Source organism: Quercus suber, unplaced genomic scaffold, assembly GCF_002906115.3.
Source record: "Quercus suber isolate HL8 unplaced genomic scaffold, Cork oak 2.0 scaffold_592, whole genome shotgun sequence".
Classification (NCBI taxonomy): Eukaryota; Viridiplantae; Streptophyta; class Magnoliopsida; order Fagales; family Fagaceae; genus Quercus; species Quercus suber.
Genome location: NW_027070037.1, coordinates 238,802 through 262,889, shown reverse-complemented (window position 1 = coordinate 262,889; position 24,088 = coordinate 238,802). Strand labels below are relative to the sequence as shown.

Sequence of the window (24,088 nt, the reverse complement as noted above, 5' to 3'; positions counted from 1 at the left end):
TCGAAATTCCCAAAAAAATAAAAAGCAAATAGAGGAATTCAGCTGCACTTGCACTTTAGTTTCGATGAAACCTCCTGAATGAAATGAATTTACAATAAAAATGCCCTCGTTGTCATTCAGCTGACCCTCCATCCCTCGCTAGCAGAGTAGTAGTATTAGATTTAGAGCACAAACAAAAGAGAGCAAGGAAGGACGTTCCACATTCAAGCTATTATACGCTGGAGTTGGTTCATGCCATATCATGTCTTTAATAAAAGAAGAGGGGAAAGAGAGAGAGAGAGCTGCGTTTTATGAGAATGGAAGCAAGTTACTTGAGATGTAATCTTTGTAATCTTTGAATTGCTCTAATTTGAAGTTGAGTTTGATATTTCTTAATTGTTAAAATCTCATTTATCCTGTTTACCAATTGAAGTATAGTAAATATTAAGTTTCTTTCTTTGGCGCAAGTATTGTTCATTAAGATGGGAGTAATATGCAGCCTTCTCACAGGCCATACCTGATGAATTGACATGTAACTAATTTGGTGGACCGTTTGTGGTCTGCAAGAGTGGAACATGTAACATCTTGAGTAAAAGCTTAATTGATTGGCACGTAATCCTCTAGCTTCTAACTATCAAATTCCGAAAAAAAAAAAAAAACAGAGGAATTCAGCCCCACTTTCCTTTTTTTTCAACAGGCAACTGTGTTGGGTGCACTGCACCATGAGTCCAGTCCACGTAATAGACATGCTCATTTAATGAGCATGTCTTCATGTTTCTTTACTTTTCTTCATTATGTACAAAAGTCAGCATGAGTTATTGGGGTTGGTTGGTTGGCTTAGGCTGTTGGACACGCTGAAGGAAGAAAGAAAAGAAAGAAGCAAAAAGGCAAGAGTCATTCGGCTATGGCAAAGTTGAAGAAAAGAAATTGGTTGAAGCAAAGTCAAGATAAGTTGGCTTGTATTTATTGTGACTTGATGTAAAGAGTGTGAAAGGGAGAAAAGAAGGAAATGATGGAGAAATAAAGGGAGAGGCCATTCGGCCATTTGGGCAGAGAGAGTGAAAAGAGAAGAGAAAAATAGAGAGAGTGAAAAGAGTAAGTCCTAGAGTGTGAGGACTGGTGCAGTCTTGAAGAATTGCGTGAGTGAGAGCAAGCAAAAAGAGAAGAGAAAAATAGAGAGTGAGAGAAAATATATAGTGAGAAAGAGAGCAGTAAGAGAAAGAAAAAGAGAGTTTTTTTTTTTACTCAGTTGTATTTCTAAGTGTTGTAATTTCTATTTAATATATATAGTGAAATTATTTGGAGTTTGTCCCATAGTTTTTCCCTTCAAGGAGAAAGAGTTTCCACGTAAATTTTTGTGTTATTGTGTGGTTATACTTCTGCTCTGCTTGTTGAAATTTATTCATAGTTATACAGAATTTTTTCCAACAAATAGACGTGTCTCGGTTAGAACCTCACGGACTGCATCATTGCCCCAAGCGCAAAGATAAAACCTTCTGAAATCAATTTACAATAAAAAATGCCCTCATTGTCATTCAGATGAGCCTCCATCCCTCGCTAGCAGAGTAGTAGTATTAGAGCACAAACAAAAGAGAGCAAGGAAGGACGTTCCACATTCAAGCTATTATGCGCTGGAGTTGGTTCATGCCATATCATTTCTTTATTAAAAGAAGAGAGGAAAGAGAGGAAAGAGAGAGAGCGTTTTATGAGAATGGAAGCAAGTTACTTGAGAAGCTGATTGCCTCTTGCAATGCCAAGCCTATTCCCATCCGTACCTTCTCCCCGCAGCAGCTCTTCCAAGCAACCAACAACTTTTCTTCTGAACAGTTGGTAATTGGGTTCTCTATTTGGTACAAGGGTTCTCCTGAGGGACGAATTGTTCTCATTAAGGGTTCTTTTGTTTGCAATGTCAAGCCTATTCCCATCCGTACCTTCTCCCCTCAACAACTCTGCCAAGCAACCAACAATTATCCTGCTCAACATTTGGGAATTTACTGGTACAAGAGTTCTCTTGAAGGACGAATTTTTCTCATTAAGTGTTTTGATTATAGTTTGCCCGATTTAGCCATCAATGATTTAGTGATTTCTGCACAAATGAGTGGTCACAGCAATGTATTAAAGCCCATTGGCTGTTGTATCCACACTCCAATTCCCTTTGTAGTGTTTGAATTTGCTGCCAATGGTTTCCTTTCAGATCAAATCTATGTCTCCCGTGCTACTAAACGACAACATCAGCCGATGGTGTGGGAGAGAAGGTTAAAGATTGCAAGGCAGATTGCTCATGCTCTTTCTTATCTCCATACTGCCTTCCCTAGACCTGTCATCCACATGTCTATACATATGAACAGTATCTTATTAAATGAAAATGATGTTCCCAAATTGTCCAGCTTTTGTTATTCTGTATCAATTCCTGAAGGTGAAGCTGACGTGGAAGGTTTTCATGGCTTTCGACATTTTGGTTTCTGTGCCCCTGAGTTTAAAGCAACAGGCAAGGTAACTGAGAAAGCTGATGTATATGATTTTGGTCGGTTTCTTCTAGAACTTTTAACTGGAGAGGATTCTCTTAATATAACCCGATTTACAATTGATAAAGATTCTACTTTAGTAGCATACATACATAACAGTGCTCAAGGTAGTTGCATAAACGAGATTGTGGACCCTGCAATCTTGGCTGAAGATGGGGATGGAGGTGCTAGTTTACAGCATCAATTACAAGCTGTGGTGGACCTTGGCTTGACATGTATAGAGGAAGATCCACAAAGAAGGCCAACTATGGTTGATGTCACCAAACAACTCAGACGGATTGAGAGGTTCGTTCCATCACTAATTATTTACTCACTTGATTTCATCCAATCATATGTTATAGATAAATAGATTCACATTATTGCATATCCAAATGATTTAGGCATGACAACAAACAAAATTTACTCCCTTGATTTTCAAACAAATGGCCATGGATGGAATTTAGAAAATTTAAAAAAGCTAATTTGATGGAGAGCCATTTGATGACATTATGAAATCCCCATCGTTGCTAAGAAACAGGCCTAATAAACTGGTATGAATCTTAAGTAATCAAGGAGAATTCTCAATGAGATCAGCTAATTGTATTTCTCAATCACACAGGTTCACACAAACGGGTGAAGTGCTTTTGGGAAATTTGCAGAATTTAAAGCTTCATGAGAGTTTTGAAGAGCTTTCTTTTGCATCATTGAAAAGGAATGCTTCTAGTGATGAAATCCAAGCAATGAACGAAGCCTCTGAAAGGCCTCTTGAAGTTTGATTGTGATGTAACTGAATGATGACAAAGCTTGTATGGCAATTTTAACCTGTCATTTGGAAGTTATCATTATGGCAGACCCTTAAGGTATGTATTGATGCTATAAGAACTGGAGGATAGGTTGTTGTTGGCAAAGGAGTTTGATAATTGTTCTTTTGTTTGAATAAAAGGAATGCAAACTAAGTAGTTCACAGTCTTAGTAACTGGCAATGTATAGTGGTTTGTTGGGGGGGGAAAAAAGACTTTTGTACTGTTTAATTGGTTTGAAAATTTTCTTTTTCCAGAATATATATGATTTCTCAATTTTGTTTGGCAAACCTTTTTCTTTTTGCAAAATAGTCTTAAATTTTAATCATTCAAGTGAATTTGGGTCGAAAATTCGTTAAATAACTTATTGCTCCACAATTGATCTTCTAATCGGTATAATTGCAGTTAACACGTTCCCTTTGAATTAGATAAATATTGTTGTCCTGAAAAGTATGAAACAAAAATGTCATTATCCTTACAAACAGAGATGTACCTAGTCCTTATCTTGTATTACTGCTCCAGTTCATTGTTATCCTCTTAAATTTAGAAGGCACCTTCTAAGGGAACTTTGATGGAGAAATATAGCTGCATAGGGTTGCTTGAACATTGGTAGAAGCAGAGAGAAACAACCAAGTCAAGACTCTTGGTCACACTAACTCATTTAATGCCCAAAAACTCTAATCCAATTACCTTGGGTATCAATCTACGCTGAGACAAATATTTGGCATTGTAATACATATACAGATGTCTCATCCCACTATCACAAACGATAGTAACAAACAATAGCATGAACACACAGACAGACAGACAAAGAGTTTTGTTGGTGTGGACACTGGCCACTGGATGATGGAGGATAGGGATGGACATTAAGAGCCACAAAAACGAGTTTTATTTTTGAATTATAATGTGTGTGGTTATAACATATTCACATTGTTGCATATCCAAATGTTTTAGGCATGCCAACAGGTTGATTTCAAGTCTTCCTATTTCACAATGGCTTAAAAGTTAAGAGATTAAAAGACAGAACTTAGTTGATTCTCAAAATGCTTTCTTGTTTATAATGGCTCTAAGTTTAGAGATTAGAAGGAAAAGCCAAGCAAGATAAGTAGTATTCATTGTTAATAGCCTTCCACAATGATGCTCTAAGAGTCATATTCACAGTAAAATGAACTAACTACTCAAATTTGTCTGGCAAACTTATTTCCTCCTGACATTGCTGTAGACCATAATAATTGGTATATTAACATTAATTCATTCAACTTCACTTGACAAAATGATTTCAATCATCCTTGTACACAGCTTTGAATACAATATTGTACACCTCTTAATGAAAATACATATTAGTGTCCTGATAGAATGAAACAAAAAATTGACATTATCTTAACAGAGATGTACAAAACTTTGTTAGATAAATATAATTGCATAGGCCTACTCAAACTTTGGATGGAGGTAACAATAAACATCTGAGTCAAAGCTCTGGATCACACTAACTCATCTGATGTCCCAGAAGCTCTAATCCGGTAGCCTTGGGAGTCAATCCATGCTGAGACAGATATTCAGCACTGTAAAACTTACTCAGATGACTTATCTTAGTGTCACAAATAATAGTTACAATAGAGTGACCAGGGCCAATGGTGTCACGCCCCAAACCCGATACTTAGATTTGTGACCGTGACCGGCATGTTAATATCAAGCCTAAACCTGATATTAACAAGAACTAACTTAACTTTTACAAAAGCTTCCCTCTTTCTTATCATCTTCATTTCTTTACTTAAATGGTATAATTTTTCACTTGACATTCAGAGCATCTATACTGAACTCAAAGAATAATATAATCCACCAGTTACTCAGATTCTGAATCTCACATAATACACCTCTTAATACTGTAAAGTACACAACTTTCTTTAGATCCTCAAAAACACAATACTATAAAACTAAACATCGAATTGCTAATTTGGGATCTATACTTTTAAAACTAAAACCAGTTCCTTCCAAAACTCGACTAAGGCTCCTTCTACTCCAAATTAAAACCTATTGACTGAAAAAGTGGAAGGGGTGAGCTACGAAGCCCAGTAAAGGTAAGATACATGAGAATTTAATAAGGATTCATGTAAATCAAACCATTTCATTTTATAATTGTTTAGATAGGAGAACATCTTTTCATGCATAGTATTTTATACAATCTATATATTACTAAAAGCTGAAACGTAGCGTTTAATGCTGCTGCTCTCACGTTGCGCCATATCAGCTACCACGTCATTTTTTTTTTATAATATAATTTGTCCTACAATTTTAAAATGGTTTTTACAATTTTCAGCCTTATAAATGCAGCCCACTACTTATTTATTTACTTCCACTATCACCCTATAATAAATCTTCCACTATCACCCTATAATAAATCCAGCCCACTATTTACTTATTTACTTCTGCTGTCACCCTACAATAAATCTGTATAATTAATCTAGTTTACCTTTTATTTATTTAATTCCACTATCAAGCCCAACCCAAAGCCTTTTCAGTTCAACTTTAAAGTTTTGTATGAGCCTTTTCAACTTAAAGGAAGAAAAAAAAAATGTTGAAGCCTTTCAAGTTTTAGAATTTTTTTTTTCCAATTTTTTTATAATTGTTTTTAACATTTATTTTTTTAATATCACACTTCTCCAATCTTTCTCTCTCTCTTACCATTTCATCTCCCCACTACTTCTTCAATCTTTCTCATTCTCTTACTTTTTCATCTCCCCACTACCCACTACCCTCTACTTCAATATCATTCTTCCTCTTTCCCTTCATCTTCCTTTATTTTTGTCTCTTCTTATTCACACACTCTTACTATAAATTTGTCACTATCTCTTCTATTCTATGCATAGTTTCCCTCACAAAAAAATAAAAAAAAATTATGACAATTTGATCATCAAGTTTTTATAGCTTTATTTTGGTCCCTATATTTTCAAATTTGTTGTTGTTTTAGTCCCTAATGCCATCTCACTTACAAAGAATGCATAAGTGATTAATGGATTGCACTACTAGTTTAAAATTATATTTTTTTCGTAACTAATTTGAGATGACATTGAGGATCAAAATGTCAACAAGTTTAAAAATATAAGAATTAAAATAAAGTTATAAAAACTTGAATACAAAATTAAAAACATGACCGATATTTTATCCAAAAAAAAATTAGGTGAATCCCATAATCACTCTTAATTACACATCTTCATTTTGGTTGAATGGAAACTTATTGGAATTTTGTAAAGCAAATGACAAAAGAGTCCCATAAAAAATAAATGAGTACTATGTACACAATATTTTTACAACATTTTCACAATAAATCATAGGTGATTAGTTGTTATTGATTCTAATTTGAATCTACCACTGAGATTACTTTTTTACCCCACTAATAACAATTCGTAACAACTTGCCACATAGGATTTATTGTGAAAATATTATCAATATAATATTTCTCTAAAAAATAAATAAAATAAAAAAGGAAAGAGATACGTGGATGACAAAATCAACAACTAATGTGAAACCAGACCTTTCAACTCCCAGGTTAGAATTGGAATCGGGTGCAATAATTACTGCTGTTTCATCATGTAATTCTTTTTCAATGGTTGTGATCAAAAGTTATAAAGTTTATTTTAATATCAGCCATTGGATTAAAGAGGTTTAAAAATAAAATTAAAAATTAGAAGAAATTAAATATGAAAAAAAATTAAAATTTTTAAGAGAAATTTAGAGACTATTGTGAAAAATTACCGGAATTGAATGGAAATTTATCGTAAAGCAAATGACAAAAGAGTCCTATAACAAATAAATAAAAGAGTCCCAACAACTATTGTGAAACCGGTGGGGCCCTCCCAAGTCAACACACTGCATGGATTGGCATTGACAAACTAATAGAGGAATTCAGCTGCACTTGCACTATACTTTCGATGAAACCTCCCGAAATGAAAATTTACAATAAAAATGCCCTCATTATCATTGAGCTGAGCCAGCCTCACTCGCTAGCAGAGTAGTAGTAGTAGTAGAAGAGCACAAAAGAAAGAGAACAAGGAAGGACGTTCCACATTCAAACTATGCGGTGGAGTTGGTTCATGCCATGTCCTCATTTCTTTATTAAAAGAAGAAAGGAAAGAGAGAGAGCGTTTTACTTTTATCAGAATGGAAGCAAGTTACTTGAGAAGCTGATTAAGTGTTGCAATGCCAAGCCTATTCCCATCCGTACCCTCTTCCCTCAACAGCTCCTCCTAGTAACCAACTTTTCTTCTGAAGGGCTGCTAATAGAGTTATTTATTTGGTACAAGGGTTCTCTTGAAGGACGAATTGTTCTCTTTTAAGTGTTATAGTTATCCTTTAGCCGGTATAGTAATCAATGATTTAGTGATTTCTGCACAAATGAGTGGTCACAGCAATGTATTAAAGCCCATAGGCTGTTGTATCCACATTCCATCTCCCCTTTCTGTGTTTGAATATCCTGCCAATGGTTTCGTTGGAGATCGAATTTTTGTCTCCCGTGTTACAGAACGACAACATGAGCCGATGGTGTGGGAGAGAAGGTTAAAGATTGCAAGGCAGATTGCTCATGCTCTTTCTTATCTCCATACTGCCTTCCCAAGACCTGTCATCCACATGAATATAGATATGCGCAGTATCTTATTAGATGAACATGATGTTCCCAAATTGTCCCACTTTTATGCTTCTGTATCAATTCCCGATGGTAAAACTTTCGTGGAATTTAATTATAAATTTGCGAATTCAAAAATCAGAGACCCAGAGTTTAATGCAACAGGCAAGGTAACGGAGAAAACTGATGTATTTGATTTTGGTCGGTTTCTTCTAGAACTTTTAACTGGAGAGGATTCTCTTAATATATCCCGATTGACAACTGATGAAGATACTACTTTGGTAGCGTACATACATAACTGTGCTCAAGGTAGTTGCATAAACGAGATTGTGGATCCTGCAATCTTGGCTGAAGGAGGTGCTAGTTTACAGCACCAATTACAAGCTGTGGCAGACCTTGCCTTGACATGTACAGTGAACGATCCACAAAGAAGGCCAACTGTGGTTGATGTCACCAAACAACTCAGGCGGATTGAGAGGTTTGTTCCATTACTAATTTCTTGCATTCATCCAAACATCTATTAGCTTAAATTTACTGATGTCAAATGCTAGGATGATAGATTGAACTCAATTTAATTATGATCTAAAACGAATTTCAACTGTTATGGTAATTTGCTCATGCAAAGAATCATATATTATTCTTAATGAGTTCAACCCAATTTTGCCAATAGCTTTAATATATAGCTAAATAGATTCGCATTGTTGCATATTAAGATCTTCTAGCCATGACAACAAGCAGAATTTACTTAATTTTAAAACAGATGGCCATGAATGGAATTTAGACATGTTAAAAGCTCACTTGATGAAGAAACATATAATGCTATTATCAAATTCCCATTGCTACCGAGAAGCATGCCTAATAAACCAATATGCATGGTAAAGGAAAATTTTCTATCAGATCAGCTAACGGTTTTTCTCAATCACACAGATTCACACAGGATTGTGAAGCGCTGTTGGGAAGTTTGCAGAATTTAAAGCTTCGTGAGCGTTCTGAAATGTTATTATGGAAGATTGCAAACGATATCTTACCAACAAGAGCTCGAATGAAGCAAACATGTGAGATGGAAACTACTTGCTGTCCTTTGTGTGAAACTGAAGAAGAAACATGCCTACACTTATTCAAAAACTGTTCTGTAGCAAAAGCAGCTTGGTTTAGCTCAAGCTGGGGATTCTTTATTGAGTCTTTGAATGCTAATAACAGCTTTGATCTCATTAAAAGTATAGTCAGTCCTCCAGCTCATGTGTTACGTGAGCAGGTCACCAAGGAGCAGTTTGTTCTTATGGCAGCAAAAATTATAGATCACATTTGGAGCTTGAGAAATCAAGTGGTGTGCGAGAATAAGAAAATAAATTTCCATGCAATTCCTTTCCAAAATTTCTCAGAAATTTGAAGTGCTTGATTATGCATCATTGAAGGGCAGACTACTATTGATCATCAATGAAAGGCAAGTTGTGTTGTAAAAGTGGCCTCTGGAAAGCTTCCCGAATCTTAATTGTGATGGAATTGAGTGCTTATAGAGCTCCTATTCTGTTTAGTTGGCTTGTAAATTTGGAATGGTATGCTCATTTAGACAAGCAAAGCATTGTGTCCTTTTGTCCTTTCAATATAATTTACATTTTATGAATAATAGGAGAGTGGGACCTGTTACGTGGATTAATGGCTGATTGATTTTCCAGCTCCATATCAGTTAATAGATATTTTTCCTAGTCTGGAGCATCTATTTTTGGACTAGATCTACCTTAATTTTAGGCTTTTATTATTTAGAACGTTTTTAGCTATTTTTCCTATTTGGGATATGCTAATTTCAGACCAAATCAACTTTTATTTAGGGTTTTATTATTTAGTATGTTTTTTATATTTTTCTATTTTCAGTCATGCCTTATAAATAGCATGCACTCATTGTAATAAGGGATTTATTGAATAAAAATCAGAAAAGGTGAGGCTTTGCTCTTCTTTTGGTTCTTCAAGAACTGTGAACTTATCAGGGATTCTTCCTTGTGGCGTTCAAACTTTATACCTTTAGTTCATGATTCTATTATAATCATTAGGTCAAGGTCTGTTATTTATACCTTTGGTTCGCGTTTCACTTATAAACTTTGGGTCAGGGTTCTACCAAAATCTGAATTTTAGCTTTCTTGGGCAATTATTCCAATACTGTTTGTTGGGTCTCAAAGCGTGTCGTTTGAGGTTCGCATCATATCCTCTTAAATTTAGAAGGCACCTTCTAAGGGAACTTTGATGGAGAAATATAGCTGCATAGGGTTGCTTGAACATTGGTAGAAGCGGAGAGAAACAACCAAGTCAAGACTCTTGGTCACACTAACTCATTTAATGCACAAAAACTCTAATCCAATTACCTTGGGTATCAATCTACGCTGAGACAAATATTTGGCATTGTAATACATATACAGATGTCTCATCCCACTATCACAAACGATAGTAACAAACAATAGCATGAACACACAGACAGACAGACAAAGAGTTTTGTTGGTGTGGACACTGGCCACTGGATGATGGAGGATAGGGGTAGACATTAAGAGCCACAAAAACGAGTTTTATTTTTGAATTATAATGTGTGTGGTTATAACATATTCACATTGTTGCATATCCAAATGTTTTACGCATGCCAACAGGTTGATTTCAAGTCTTCCTATTTCACAATGGCTTAAAAGTTAAGAGATTAAAAGACAGAACTTAGTTGATTCTCAAAATGCTTTCTTGTTTATAATGGCTCTAAGGTTAGAGATTAGAAGGAAAAGCCAAGCAAGATAAGTAGTATTCATTGTTAATAGCCTTCCACAATGATGCTCTAAGAGTCATATTCAGAGTAAAATGAACTAACTACTCAAATTTGTCTGGCAAACTTATTTCCTCCTGACATTGCCGTAGACCATAATAATTGGTATATTAACATTAATTCATTCAACTTCACTTGACAAAATGATTTCAATCATCCTTGTACACAGCTTTGAATACAATATTGTACACCTCTTAATGAAAATACATATTAGTGTCTTGATAGAATGAAACAAAAAATTGACATTATCTTGACAGAGATGTACAAAACTTTGTTAGATAAATATAATTGCATAGGCCTACTCAAACTTTGGATGGAGGTAACAATAAACATCTGAGTCAAAGCTCTGGATCACACTAACTCATCTGATGTCCCAGAAGCTCTAATCTAGTAGCCTTGGGAGTCAATCCATGCTGAGACAGATATTCAGCACTGTAAAAGTTACTCAGATGACTTATCTCAGTGTCATAAATAATAGTTACAATAGAGTGACCAGGGCCAATGGTGTCACGCCCCAAACCCAATACTTAGATTTGTGACCGTGACCGGCATGTTAATATCAAGCCTAAACCTGATATTAACAAGAACCAACTTAACTTTTACAAAAGCTTCCCTCTTTCTTATCATCTTCGTTTCTTTACTTAAATGGTATAATTTTTCACTTGACATTCAGAACATCTATACTAAACTCAAAGAATAATATAATCCACCAGTTACTCAGATTCTGAATCTCACATAATACATCTCTTAATACTGTAAAGTACACAACTTTCTTTAGATCCTCAAAAACATAATACTGTAAAACTAAACATCAAATTGCTAATTTGGGATCTATACTTTTAAAACTAAAACCAATTCCTTCCAAAACTCGACTAAGGCTCCCTCTACTCCAAATTAAAACCTATTGACTGAAAGAGTGGAAGGGGTGAGCTACGAAGCCCAGTAAAGGTAAGATACATGAAAATTTAATAAGGATGCATGTAAATCAAACCATTTCATTTTATAATTGTTTAGATAAGAGAACATCTTTTCATGCATAGTATTTTATACTATCTATATATTACTAAAAGATGAAACGTAGCGTTTAATGCTGCTACTCTCATGTTGCGCCATATCAGCTGCCATGTCATTTTTTTTTTTATAATATAATTTGTCCTACAATTTTAATATGGTTTTTACAATTTTCAGCCTTATAAATGCAGCCCACTACTTATTTATTTACTTCCACTATCACCCTATAATAAATCCAGCCCACTATTTACTTATTTACTTCCACTGTCACCCTACAATAAATCTGTATAATTAATCAAGTCCACCTTTTATTTATTTAATTCCACTATCAAGCCCAACCCAAAGCCTTTTCAGTTCAACTTTAAATTTTTGTATGAGCCTTTTCAGCTTAAAGGAAAAAAAAAAAAAAAAAAACGTTGAAGCCTTTCAAGTTTTAGAATTTTTTTTTCCAATTTTTTTTATAATTGTTTTTAACATTTATTTTTTTAATGTTACACTTCTCCAACCTTTCTCTCTCTCTTACCATTTCATCTCCCCACTACTTCTTCAATCTTTCTCCCTCCCTTACCTTTTCATCTCCCCACTACCCACTACCCTCTACATCAATATCATTCTTCCTCTTTTCCTTCATCTTCCTTTATTTTTGTCTCTTCTTATTCACACACTCTTACTATAAATTTGTCACTATCTCTTCTATTCTATGCATAGTTTCCCTCACCAAAAAAAAAAAAGGGTTCCCTCTCTCTCCTTCCCTCTCTCTTTCTCTCTCTCTAAAGTTTTTGGTGGATTTTTTTTTTCTTGCATCTCTACTTTAGGTTGATAATTTTTTATATTCTTTAAAACTTTATTTTGGGTTAGTGTGATTTAGTGTTTTTTTTTTTAAAAAATTTTTTTATTCTCTTTTATTGTTAAATGTTATCCTATTGTGTTCTAAATAATTAAATATAGCATATAAAAATATAATATTATTCTATTACATAGCATGATTTGGATAATTTGCTATTTATTCTGTTACATAGCATGATTTTTTATAGTGCTCAATTTAGATGTTAAACTATGAGACTTTACTAATTTTTGTTTATTTTCTAATCCTTTGTGGTGGGCAAAGTACTCTATAATGCCATTTATTTAAAGAAAAGCAAAAGTTAGCCAAGCGAAAATAATCGGATAGGTGACAAATTTTAACTTTTACAATTTTATTTTAATTATTATTATTTTATAAAAATGAATGTATAGAAATTTAATTCTTAGATTTTGCTAATAATTGTTTATTTGATAATATATTTTGGGTGGCAGAAATTATAATTTCTACAAAGAAAATAACCTTAATAGATTATCAAAAACAAAATTTTATCCTAATATTGGTTCAATTAATCATTGTTAAGTTTTATTAATTTTTTTTAAGTTTAAGTTTTTTTTTGGTGTTTTGGATTGTTTCAATATTACATTTATGATTGTTCCTATAATAAATAAAAATATAATTACGAAATACATTGCCCATTATTAGATTAGTTTAAATTGTTAAAAAAAAAAAAATTAATAAAACCACCATAAAAATAATTATCATGCGTAACGCGTGGGTTTGCAGCTAGTTTATAATAATAACTTATACGCTCCTTGTAGGAAAATAATTGTTCTCCTTTTTCTTATCAGAATAATATTATCAAAGCCTTTCGGATTGAATTTCTTTCATTTCTTACAAAGTTTCCATATATATATATATATATATATATATATATTTTTTTTTTTTTCATTACAAAATGATCATTTTGACTTAAAATCAGATAATCAGTAACTTTGTCTTAAACTGAAAGCATCTTAAGGAATAATAAAACTTTCCTTCATAAACTCCTTCTTATAAAATATGATAACTTTCATAATTATAAAACTTAACGTTTCATAAAGAAAAACAGATATCTGATAACTTCTTAACATAAACTTGTACTTTCTTCAGAAACTTTATCTTTATAGCATAACAAAACTTCAGAAACTTTTATCTTTAATGAACAGCTTTCTTTTCATTAGAAACTTCTTCTTTTCATGAGAGCTTTTAACTTTCCACAATGCATTTAACAAAATAATTCTCTCATGATTAATAACATAATATAGCTGTTCATAAATAACTTATTGGTGAGTCTATAGCTGATAAGTCTGTACTTATGAGCGCGGACGCACCGCCATCCTCATTACATACTTTAATTGAGCGCGGACGAACCGCCATTCTCAATGCATACTTCGATCGAGTTCATATTACCAGAGGACATAACCCGAAAACATTTCATACTTATACATAATACTGAAATTTCTTATTTTACATAACATTTCATAATACTAGCATTTCCATTCTGTTCTTTAAACATAATGTTCATGGAATTAGTAATAGTATCATTATGCTTAAATCATATACATAGGGTTTCGAAAGCTAACGAACATATCTTTTTTCTGAAACATGCTTACATGCGATATCTCTAATCAAAAACCTTTTAATGCATAATATACTTTAAAATAACCTCATGACTTACCAAACGCTCCTATAACTTATCCCTTACCTGAAAGCAGAGGAACCGAGAGCCTAAAGTCGAAAGAGCTTAGACCTAACGACTGGTAACACCTAAACCAAAATCAAAGCTTATTACTATCTATTATTCCTTAACATAAACTTACACATTAATCTCAAAGCCTATCTCTTAGAATCAAGGAAATCTTAATTCCCACCTCAAAGAGGTTTCCACAAATACAAAATACATTCATTAGACAACATGATGTACTAAATCACAGAGAAACCAATTCATAAAATTTACATATGATTCTAACATACCAAAGGATGAACATATTAAATTATAGGTCAAAACATTCTCCCTAACTTGAGAATTAAATCCACAAAGTCAGGTGTAGCATATGTTGTTCACTGCTCATTTCAGCAGAATAAGCTCCATTTGTAAAATACAAACGGGTTGTCCACACACATCCAATTGTCATGAAATTTTACATAACTACTCCCCTGTATGTCCAGTATAAACCATAAAAATTTCGGAGTCAAAGAATAAACCCATGATTTACTAAAAATCACACAAGACAGCATACTCAAATCTGTCCTGACAGAATTTCTTGCTATTTAAAAATTAGACCATTATTTTTATGTTCATCCAAATTCTGTGAGACCACTTCCATAACAACCATGTGTGTCTTATAATTCATAAAAAAATACTCCTAGCATCCTAATTCACAAAATATGATTTAATACATATTTTTCTTGTTGTAAACATCAAATCTGTCACAGAGACAGGTTCAGTACATATTCTTACAAAATCATCAACAAATAGCAATAGGCCTTAATTTCATTTGGGTATTTTTTTACCTATAATAAACATACTAAAATATGTTATTAAACATTCAATAAACGATAATATCATCAAACCTTCAAATCACTAAAACAGAATCATAATTCAGCCTATAAAATCAGGATAGAGGTTAAAGAAGTAGAAATAACAAATGAAGTTTTGATTACTTACCCCCAACAATTTGAAGCTGAAATTTTAGTGTTAACCCTTTAATTTCTTCTTTAGAGAGGGATATTTTGTTTTGGTGAGAGAGGGAAGGCTGCCATGTAAAAAGGGGAGAAGAAAGAAACAAAGAACAAGGAAAAGAGTAGGGAAAGAGGGCTGGACTTTCTGGTCTGATGCAGCCAAGAAAATAGGATAAGGAGAAGACTTTTGGGGCAGCAAAAAGGGGATAAGAGATGGAGACTTTGGGTGGAATACGTGTATGGCTAGGGAAAGAAAAATCACACCCACTTTCCACTTTCTTGCATTCACACTCACACTTTTCTACAAAAATAATATCACTTTGCATATATATATATATATATATCCTTACCTTTATAAAGTTATATCCATCACATTAAAAGAGCATAAATGTTCTATAATATCACAATATCAAAGTTTCATGCACTTAAAAGTAATTAAGATAATGACATGCATATAAACCCATAAAATTAATTATGCAATTAGGTTGGGGTGTTACAAATGGATTGTGTCACTGAACGTCTGGTGGCTCGGACATAATTCAAGGCCAATGAACTTCCAAGAAAGAGCCCATTCTTCAAAAGAAACCTGATAAAAGTTCAAGAAGCATAGCATTAAAACACACAGAAAGTATTTGTGTTCCAGCAAAGGAAAATGGGTGAAAGAATGGATTTTTTTTTTTTTTTTTAATGTTTCATGATTTGGAAAATATTAATGATGGACAAAAAAGGGAAAAGGAAAAAAATCCACAATACAGTAGAATCAACAAAACAACAAACTGGTAGAATTGGCCCAATCTTTTTCCCATTGGTTTCATTTCTCATCCTATCAACAAGATATATCACTTTAGTAAAACAAAGGCATGCACTTACCAAGACATTTGAACAGCTTCCAAGTCTGTGCCGCTGAAAGCCCCATCAAATTTTGCCGTCATGAAATTCTGTGATAACATATTTATTCCAAGTCCTTCTGTTATTGTGTCAAATGGATTCTTCATTCTTCGTCCTCTCTAGTATGCATTGCCCTCCTTGTAACCTTTTTGAATAAACCAGAACCAAGAGGATCTATCAAGAAGCACTTAATGTTTGGATTCTTTTCCTCTTGAACACATGCTAAGGGATTCATTGACTAATTTAATACGAATGTTTAAATTAAAGGAAGGAAAATAAATTGACCTTGAGAATATGGAAAGACCAGCCACTGTCTGTCCTGTGCCTGCATCCATTTCCAAATCTTGGAATGCTTTTTGGCATGCAAAATTCTTCATGCCATTACATCTATTGCACATAAAATCAAATAGATAGAAAAAGAATCTCATAACAGTCAATCAATCGTCAACTGCAAAAATATAAAGAAACTGTTGCCCCACAAATACTTTGCATTTCAGTTTCACTTCTACATTTGTCACTAAGAGGGAGATTATTAAATTCTGCTAAATAAGCCAAAGCCTCTTGAGTTCATGTTGCAAATCATCCATAGTGATGCAACCTCTCCTTTTGGAAATGTACCCCATTCCTCACAATCATCAAGAAAGTCTAATAGCTTTGAATAGAATGAGTCATAGATCATTAAAGTAAGGGAACAGGCGATTATCAAAAAAAGAGGAGGGAACAGGAAGCTCTGACCCTATCCATTCTAGTTGAATTAATGCTAATTTTAATATCTCAAACACCTTATCTAGAGTACCAATACCACCAGGAAAAGCAACAACAACAATTCTATCAGAACTATTGCTCCTAACTGCAGCATCCACCAACCTATGCTACCTCAGAAAAAACCAGCATTACTGAAAAGCAATTCATGCAACTGAAAGCATCAGGTGACAACAATAGATTATCTGCAAGTAAGATAAGTTTCTGAAGGTAGACACAGATGAAAATTTGAGGCTGTCTCTTCATTAGCTTCTGTACCTATCTTTAATCCACCCACTGGTTTTCCCACTTCTAAAGCACCTTTAGTAGCAACATGCATTAGTCCCGGACCAACCCCACTCCATGAAGTGCAATTCAAAAGTTTCACAATCTGAAGACCATAAGAAAAAGCTAACCAAAGTCAAAAGGAAGAGTATGTTTCCAAGATGCAATTGTGGTTTTGTGCTGCCAAGTCTCAGCATTCTTTATGCATGATTGTCTCAGCATGTGAAAACATAATTTAGATACAGAAATTTACATTCATGTATGCCAGGCAAAGCAGGCAGGAAGCAATCTATAAATTCACGTACCTCTCTACTTAACTCTAGTGCTTGCAGGTAATGAGAATGACCAGGTCCCATCCTTGAAAAGCCAAATTCAAGACTCCTAGCCCAAGTTTGTGTATGAGTTCATAACATTTTTTTTTTTTTTATATAATTAATTTTGTAACATTGTTCTATCTCTCTTCTGACCTTTCAACCAATAAAACCAAATTAGCTACTAAAAATTTTCGCACATTCAACAAAATTGCAAAGCATTTCATAAATTCACAAATCTTCTTAGTACATGACACTCTTGGAACAACCAATAAGGACTTCTAAATCCTGGCATTAAGATCCATAAATTTGTCCACTTTCAATTCTCTACTCCGCTCCCACTCCCAAAAATTGATATCAAAAGTAAAATTGGCCAAGTTTGAAATAGGGCTTAGATCTCTGCATGAACTGAAGAATTTTTTTTTTTTTTTTTAATTACAGTTTTCCCTTTAGATATATAAGAGTACTATTTGTTTTTACTTAGGCAAGCTGCTCATATGCCTTGCTAGAATTGTAATCCTTACTTGCCTTTAAAAGAAAAAGAAGAGCTTGAAGGTTTATCAATGGTGGAAACAGAGAAAACCAGAGATGAAGAATTCCCTGAAGATTGAAACTGAATTTTGTTCAAGCTCACTGAAATGAATACATAACCCTCACTCACTATTTATACAATACATAGCTCGTACCTACCTCTAGAAGATTCCTATCTAACAAACTCTAACAGAAAATACAGCTGCACATGATAAACAAAATATCTACAATCTGATAAGGAAAATATCTGGAGCTTAAAGTCATGAAGAACAGAGCAATTTCAGAATTGTTTAGAGAAGAAGAGCCGTCTCAAAACGATGTCGTCTGCGATCTTGAGTAAGTGAGTAAGACACGCTTGAGTAAAACGATGCCGTTTATCATTTAATGAAACGTCATCGTTTTAAGCATCTTTGAATCAATGTTACCGTTGCTCTTGTGACCGTTGGAACAGTGAGTCTACTTGCTTCTTTCTCTTGTTCATTAGTTCCACTTTCAGCCTGCCAATAAAAATAACCAATCTTAACGTAAAAGTCATCCATGAAGAGATTGCAGTTCCATTTTTGGTAGAAATCAAAAGCAGGAAATGTGATGCATTCACTTATAAGCTGAGAAGGCTTGTATGTGCAAAAGAATTTCATCAACAAAGCCACTACATGTTTATGATTTCAACTTGCTTAATTCAAGCTGCATCCTACAAGACCTTCTCATTCCTATGATCTCATAATATGTCTTTTATTCAAATGGTTCTTTTGGCAGCATACTGCAAAACAGGCATCCAAAATCCCCCAGTGGACAAATTAAAATTCTTCAAATCGCTTGAATACTTTTCTGTTTTGTTAATCTTTTACATCTAACACCAGAATTGATGCTAAAATACCTGCTTGTCACTAACATAGACATCCCCTTCACTTCAGGGAGCAACTACTAATTATGCTTCAAATTCTTTGTCATCTTGTTTGAGAAAAAGAAAATTTTCTGCTAGTACATGAAAGATTCAACATGGTTCATCAGATTCACTGATACTGTACAATAACCATGTCCTCAATTTTTCTTTTTCGTTTTTATCTTTTTCTTTTAGAAAATTCTCAGTTCCTGTCCACCCAATGCACACTCTTACGTGATAATCCACCTCACTAATTTAGTTTTGCATCCATATGTATAAGAGTGTAATCCACCTCCATATGTAAAAACATTAACTTGATGACAGCCGGATAGTAAAATATTGATATACACGACAGTTATGAACTTAGTAAAATATTGATGGTCAAATATTATCATTTTCACCAATATCTTATTTTTCAGTCCACAAAAGCAGTCATTCAAAACTGTTATTTTTCAACAAACTAAATCTATCAAAGAGCAACAAGAATGTACTAGCTCAACTCTCAAAAGAACAAAAAGGAAGGGGGATTGCAAAGTGGGTTAACCTCAATCTGGTTCGTTGTCCTATTGAAAATGGAGTGTATATTAATGAATTTTTACTAAAGTCACTGTTTTATCTTCTTTCTATCTTCTTCTTCTTCATTTTTTTTTTTTTAAATTTTATATAAGTAAATGCTTAAAATCATAATTTTATTAAAGAGATCTTACTCTATGGAAGTTAGCCTTGAACACTATTGGTCTCTAAAGCTTACATAATGAGCATTTTTAGTTCATGACGTTTCAATATATCAAATCAGTTTATCCGTCCCTATAATTTAAAAAATGAGCATCATTAATCCTCCTCTGTTTATTCTATCAGTCTTCTTATTTATATATATAACAGAACAATAAGGTGATATTTATTTAATGATATAAAAACGTAGTGTTTTTAAAAGATTACAAAGTATCATTTACAAAAGATTACAAACTATCATATAGAAACTCTTATATGTTGGGTTCTTTTATGAAATTTAAACCCATACCTCTATCTCTCTCTTACTATACCTTCATAGGTATTGGAAAAAGTAATATCCACCACCTACAAATTGATGCACCACCAATCTAAAAGTAAATAAAAATAAAAATTTATTTATTATGCAATAAATCGAGTACTAAATTTACAATTATTAGCTAACAAAATTAAAGTAGTCTTAACATTTTTAAATTATAGGGACTGATAACACTTATTTGATATATTGAAAAGTCATGAACTAAAAATGCTCATTATGTAAGCTTTAGAGACCAATAGTGTTCAAGGCCAACTTCCATAGAGTAATCATCTCTTTAATAAAATTATGATTTTAAGCATTTACTTATATAAAATTAAAAAAAACAAAAACAAAAACAACAACAAAAACACAGATAGAGAGAAGATAATGCAGTGAGTTTAGTAAAAATTCATTAATATACACTCCATTTTCTCTAATTCCTCTTAATTAAAAATGGGTTTACACTAACATGCCACAACCAAAACTGCATGCAACAGTTAGTTTCACTATGAGTGGTTTTTGGTGATGGCATTGCAATTGGATGTGTTAGTGTATAGTTGTTGATGCACAGGGCTTGTGATTTGGGTTTGGATTTGTGGGTTTTGTTGATTTTTATTGGTGGAGTTATGACTTATGAGTTTGGTGTTGCATGAATATTTTGAATTGGGCATGTCTTGTATTGTGTGATTTCTCAGTTTTAGACTGCATTGTGTTAAAATTTTTCTTTTTAACCCATCAGTGTTAAATTGGGTATGTGTGGGCATTGGAGGTTTTTTTTTTTAAAAAAAAAATGTATTTAGTACTTGACTTTGTCTCAGGAGCTGTCTGCACATTTCAAATTGCAGAAAAGTTTTGTTCTGACAAGAATTGTAGATATGTTGAAATACTTTAAGGGGTTTTCTTTAGACATTAGAGTTGAAGAGATTAAATTGTTGTATTAGAAAGATGACCATCTCTAATGTGTCAAAAATGTCTTTTACTTGGCCAATAAAATAAGTTCTTATCTATTGGTATAGCTAAATCATGGAACCTGGGAAAAAATAGGGACCTGAAATCAGAAGTTATATATTACCTAAAATTTATGAAGGGAATGAGTATATGCCTAAAAAATTGTTTTATGTGTTGTCACGAAAAAGAAATTGAGAATATGTGGCCTACTGATTTGATATCTTTCATTCCTGATGTTACTTTGTTTATTTGATGGGAATAAATATAATACTGTTAAATGAGTTTCCATTCTAATGAACATGGGTGAATATAGTTAGCTGAGGATTAAGTTGTCAGTGTGAGGGAAACATCATAAAAGTAATGTTTCTTGCTTACATGCATGCGCTGAGCTGTAGTTGGCACTATATTGCACATAAATGTCAGATCATCTGTTAATATATGGTTTTTTGCAATGCAATTATGCTTGAGTTCCCTGTCAAAGTGGAGACTTTTATGTCCCTGGAAGAGTATATTATTGTTTCAATGGGCCATTTACACATATTTTTACTAACTCATGTCCTGTAGTTCATTTAGTGGGTCTAGTAGATTGACCATAAATTAGACTTAGTTATCTTTATGCTTTGTTTGCACATACATCTTACATTAGGATGATTGGAACTCCATGTGTATGAGCTTGGTCCTTTGAAGTTTATAACTACCTAATGTTCATAACTCTAATGTATGTTTCTGAATTTGTTTGTTGTGTCTTGGGGTCACACACGATGATTATTATGTGATTAATCATTGACGGGCTAATCTTTTCACAAGGACAATTTGTTTCATCCATTCCTGTGCTTTTTCGCTTTCACTTTTTCCTAAGCAATTAATGACATGTTTGGATGGAGGGGGGAAGGAGGGGGAGTGGAGGGGAGTAGAGTAGGGTAGTATTGGCTAAAAATAAGCTAATTTTGTGCTAAATCTACTCTACTCTACTCTACTCCCCCTCTTTCCCCCTCAATTCAAACGGACCATAAATGAATTATACATCATTTACAATATATGTATATGTTGTTTCCCTTTTTTTTATTTTTTTATTTTTTTTATTATTATTTTTTTTTATGTTGATATGGCTATGCAGTCTGTGTCTTTCCATCTTTTAGAAGACATAGTAAGAATATGAGTAATTATTCAGTAGAGAATGCTATGAGTAGAGGATTCAGCATAGAACATAATGCCTTTCATGTGGCACTTGATAAATTTGGAGTCTTTGTAATCTTTGAATTTCTCTAATTTGAAGTTGAGTTTGATATTTCTTAATTGTTAAAATCTCATTTATCCTGTTTACCAATTGAAGTATTGTTCATTTAGATGGGAGTAATATGCAGCCTTCTCACAGGCCATACCTGAAGAATTGACATGTAACTAATTAGGTGGACCGTTTATGGTCTGCAAGAGTGGAAGGTGTAACATCTATCATTGTCTCAAGGAAAAATGTCTTCAGTAGTGTCATTACTTGTTACATCATTAGTAATATTATCATATTGGAGAGAGAGAGTGTTTTCATCTTGTTATAATATCCCATGTAGTTTGTATTCACAGATTGATTTGGTAGTTTAACCTTATATGTTAGCGTAAAGTGAGTAGATGATGATGAATATGTTCTTTCACTTTTTAGTGACCTGTTTTTTTGACTGATCAATTTTTTTTTTAAATGGGTTTGTGTGGGTGTCATCAGCTTTAACATCTCTAAATTTTTTAAGGTGTCTCTTATTGTGCTGACATTAATCTATGGCCTTTATATGCATCAGACACTGATGGATTCGTGATTCCAAGCTTGGAAATAGGAGACTTAGATTGGAGTAAAACTGATATTTCAAAAGTAGAAGCCTCAAAACCTCCTTCTCCAAAGGTCATCCTACACTATTCATTGCCAAAAAAAAGGAAAAAAAAAATTGTAAATAGATTATGTATTTAAGTTTGTATTTTAAAATCTACGTTTTGTTCACTTTTGCAGGCCAAAAAAGAAGAGAATATCTACCTAGGTCCAGGAGCACCTCCTTCACAGTCAAAGCAGCAAGAGCCAAATTCTGGTGGTCGTAAGCAGCGGTTCAAGCAAAAATTGAAGGAAGCAGATGAGAGGACTGGTGGGACAGGTCGGGAGAATAAGTTAGAGAGTCTCAGAGAACTTGTGGGTGGTGGCAAAGCCACCGGCAACATGGCAAAGGGCTCTACCAGGGATTGGCTGGACCCACATTGTCATGAGTCTCAGTTTGAGAAGTGAAATCCCCAGTGAGTGGAACATTTGAGAGCTTTTTAAACTTGGCACACGGATATCTTTGGAGACTGAATTTATAAAAGGTTATATGTATTTTGACAATAAATTTTCAACTAGGCCTTTGAGATTTGTTTTTGCTACGAAAGATTCTTTCAGTAGCATTTCCGATGTTTGGGTTGTATTTGCTGCAGTCGGTGTTTGGCTCTTCTCTTATTTTGGGGTCCTTCCACTTTGAGTTTGGATCACTGTTGGATCTTGAAAAATAAAATGATGATAATAACCTCAAGTGGAATTTTGCTTGTTCTTTAAAACCCCAGGATTATGGCTTGAAAACCTTGAATGAGGTGGCTCATGTGTGGTATTGTCCAAATGTAGTCAGTTAGCAAAGCTGAAGCCAACTATGCTTTGAATTAAATCTTGAGTAAAAACTTAATTGATTGGCACCCTCTTGCCTCTAACTATCAAATTATTAAAAAATAAAAAAAAATAAAAAAAAAAACTTTTACCTAAAGCTTATAAAAAAAATAAAAAATAAATAAAACTTTTACCTAAAGCTTATGCTGACCTTGGAATATTAGAGCAGCTCCAATAGGCTCATTAAAGCTAATTTTTGAGAGCAAACACACAAAAAGACCTCCAACAGCCTCTCCAACTCCAAATTTATTTTTAGAGTTGCTACAATAGCTCCCTTGACCTGGAGAGCACTGTACCAACTCCAAACAATTTTTTCCTATTAAAAAAAATATCCCATTGAATAAAAGAATGATTCTTTATCTCTCATCCCTTTCCCTCTCTCTTTTCTCTTCTCTTTATTTCTTCACTCTCTTACTTCTCATTAGAGAACAAGGTAGCTCTCTCTCAGAGCCTTGAAAAAAGAAAAACCAAAGACAATTTTACTCACAAATTGAGAAAACGAGAAAAAAATATATCAAAATCTTATTGAGATCAGAATCAAAGGATTTTTTATCCCAGAAAATATTTT

At 33.5% G+C, this 24,088-nt stretch overlaps 4 protein-coding genes and 1 long non-coding RNA gene across 7 annotated transcripts; 3 read left to right on the top strand and 2 right to left on the bottom strand.

The window, feature by feature from the left end:
- Positions 1-23,171, top strand: LOC112036260 (serine/threonine-protein kinase ZRK1). Of its 3 annotated transcripts, XR_010625552.1 has the most exons (4): positions 1-2,789; positions 3,103-3,343; positions 22,640-22,740; positions 22,846-23,171. XR_010625552.1 is itself a non-coding variant. In XM_024069062.2 (3 exons), exons 1-3 carry the CDS (start codon positions 1,886-1,888, stop codon positions 3,257-3,259), a joined length of 864 nt encoding a protein of 287 aa, XP_023924830.1. In that variant the 5' UTR covers positions 5-1,885; the 3' UTR covers positions 3,260-3,573. The 3 variants fall into 3 exon arrangements, 2 of the variants coding, with proteins under 2 accessions (XP_023924829.1, XP_023924830.1); XM_024069062.2 differs by lacking the exons at positions 22,640-22,740; positions 22,846-23,171 and having other exon boundaries at positions 5-1,976; positions 2,174-2,789; positions 3,103-3,573; XM_024069061.2 differs by lacking the exons at positions 22,640-22,740; positions 22,846-23,171 and having other exon boundaries at positions 3,103-3,573.
- On the top strand, positions 7,312-9,478 carry LOC112036256 (serine/threonine-protein kinase ZRK1-like). Its single transcript, XM_024069055.2, has 2 exons — positions 7,312-8,382; positions 8,832-9,478. Exons 1-2 carry the CDS (start codon positions 7,676-7,678, stop codon positions 9,292-9,294), a joined length of 1,170 nt encoding a protein of 389 aa, XP_023924823.2. The 5' UTR covers positions 7,312-7,675; the 3' UTR covers positions 9,295-9,478.
- On the bottom strand, positions 11,399-16,581 carry LOC112036265 (uncharacterized). Its single transcript, XR_002885622.2, has 4 exons — positions 16,412-16,581; positions 16,109-16,271; positions 15,225-15,824; positions 11,399-14,323 (listed from the first exon to the last, which is right to left on the bottom strand). It is a non-coding gene; the product is annotated as an uncharacterized LOC112036265 (long non-coding RNA).
- On the bottom strand, positions 16,795-17,508 carry LOC112036245 (uncharacterized). Its single transcript, XM_065764906.1, has 3 exons — positions 17,458-17,508; positions 17,107-17,258; positions 16,795-16,993 (listed from the first exon to the last, which is right to left on the bottom strand). Exons 1-3 carry the CDS (start codon positions 17,506-17,508, stop codon positions 16,795-16,797), a joined length of 402 nt encoding a protein of 133 aa, XP_065620978.1.
- LOC112036246 (uncharacterized) lies at positions 18,312-23,112 on the top strand. Its single transcript, XM_065764905.1, has 3 exons — positions 18,312-18,330; positions 22,640-22,740; positions 22,846-23,112. Exons 1-3 carry the CDS (start codon positions 18,312-18,314, stop codon positions 23,110-23,112), a joined length of 387 nt encoding a protein of 128 aa, XP_065620977.1.
- Positions 23,172-24,088: the final 917 nt, after the last annotated feature.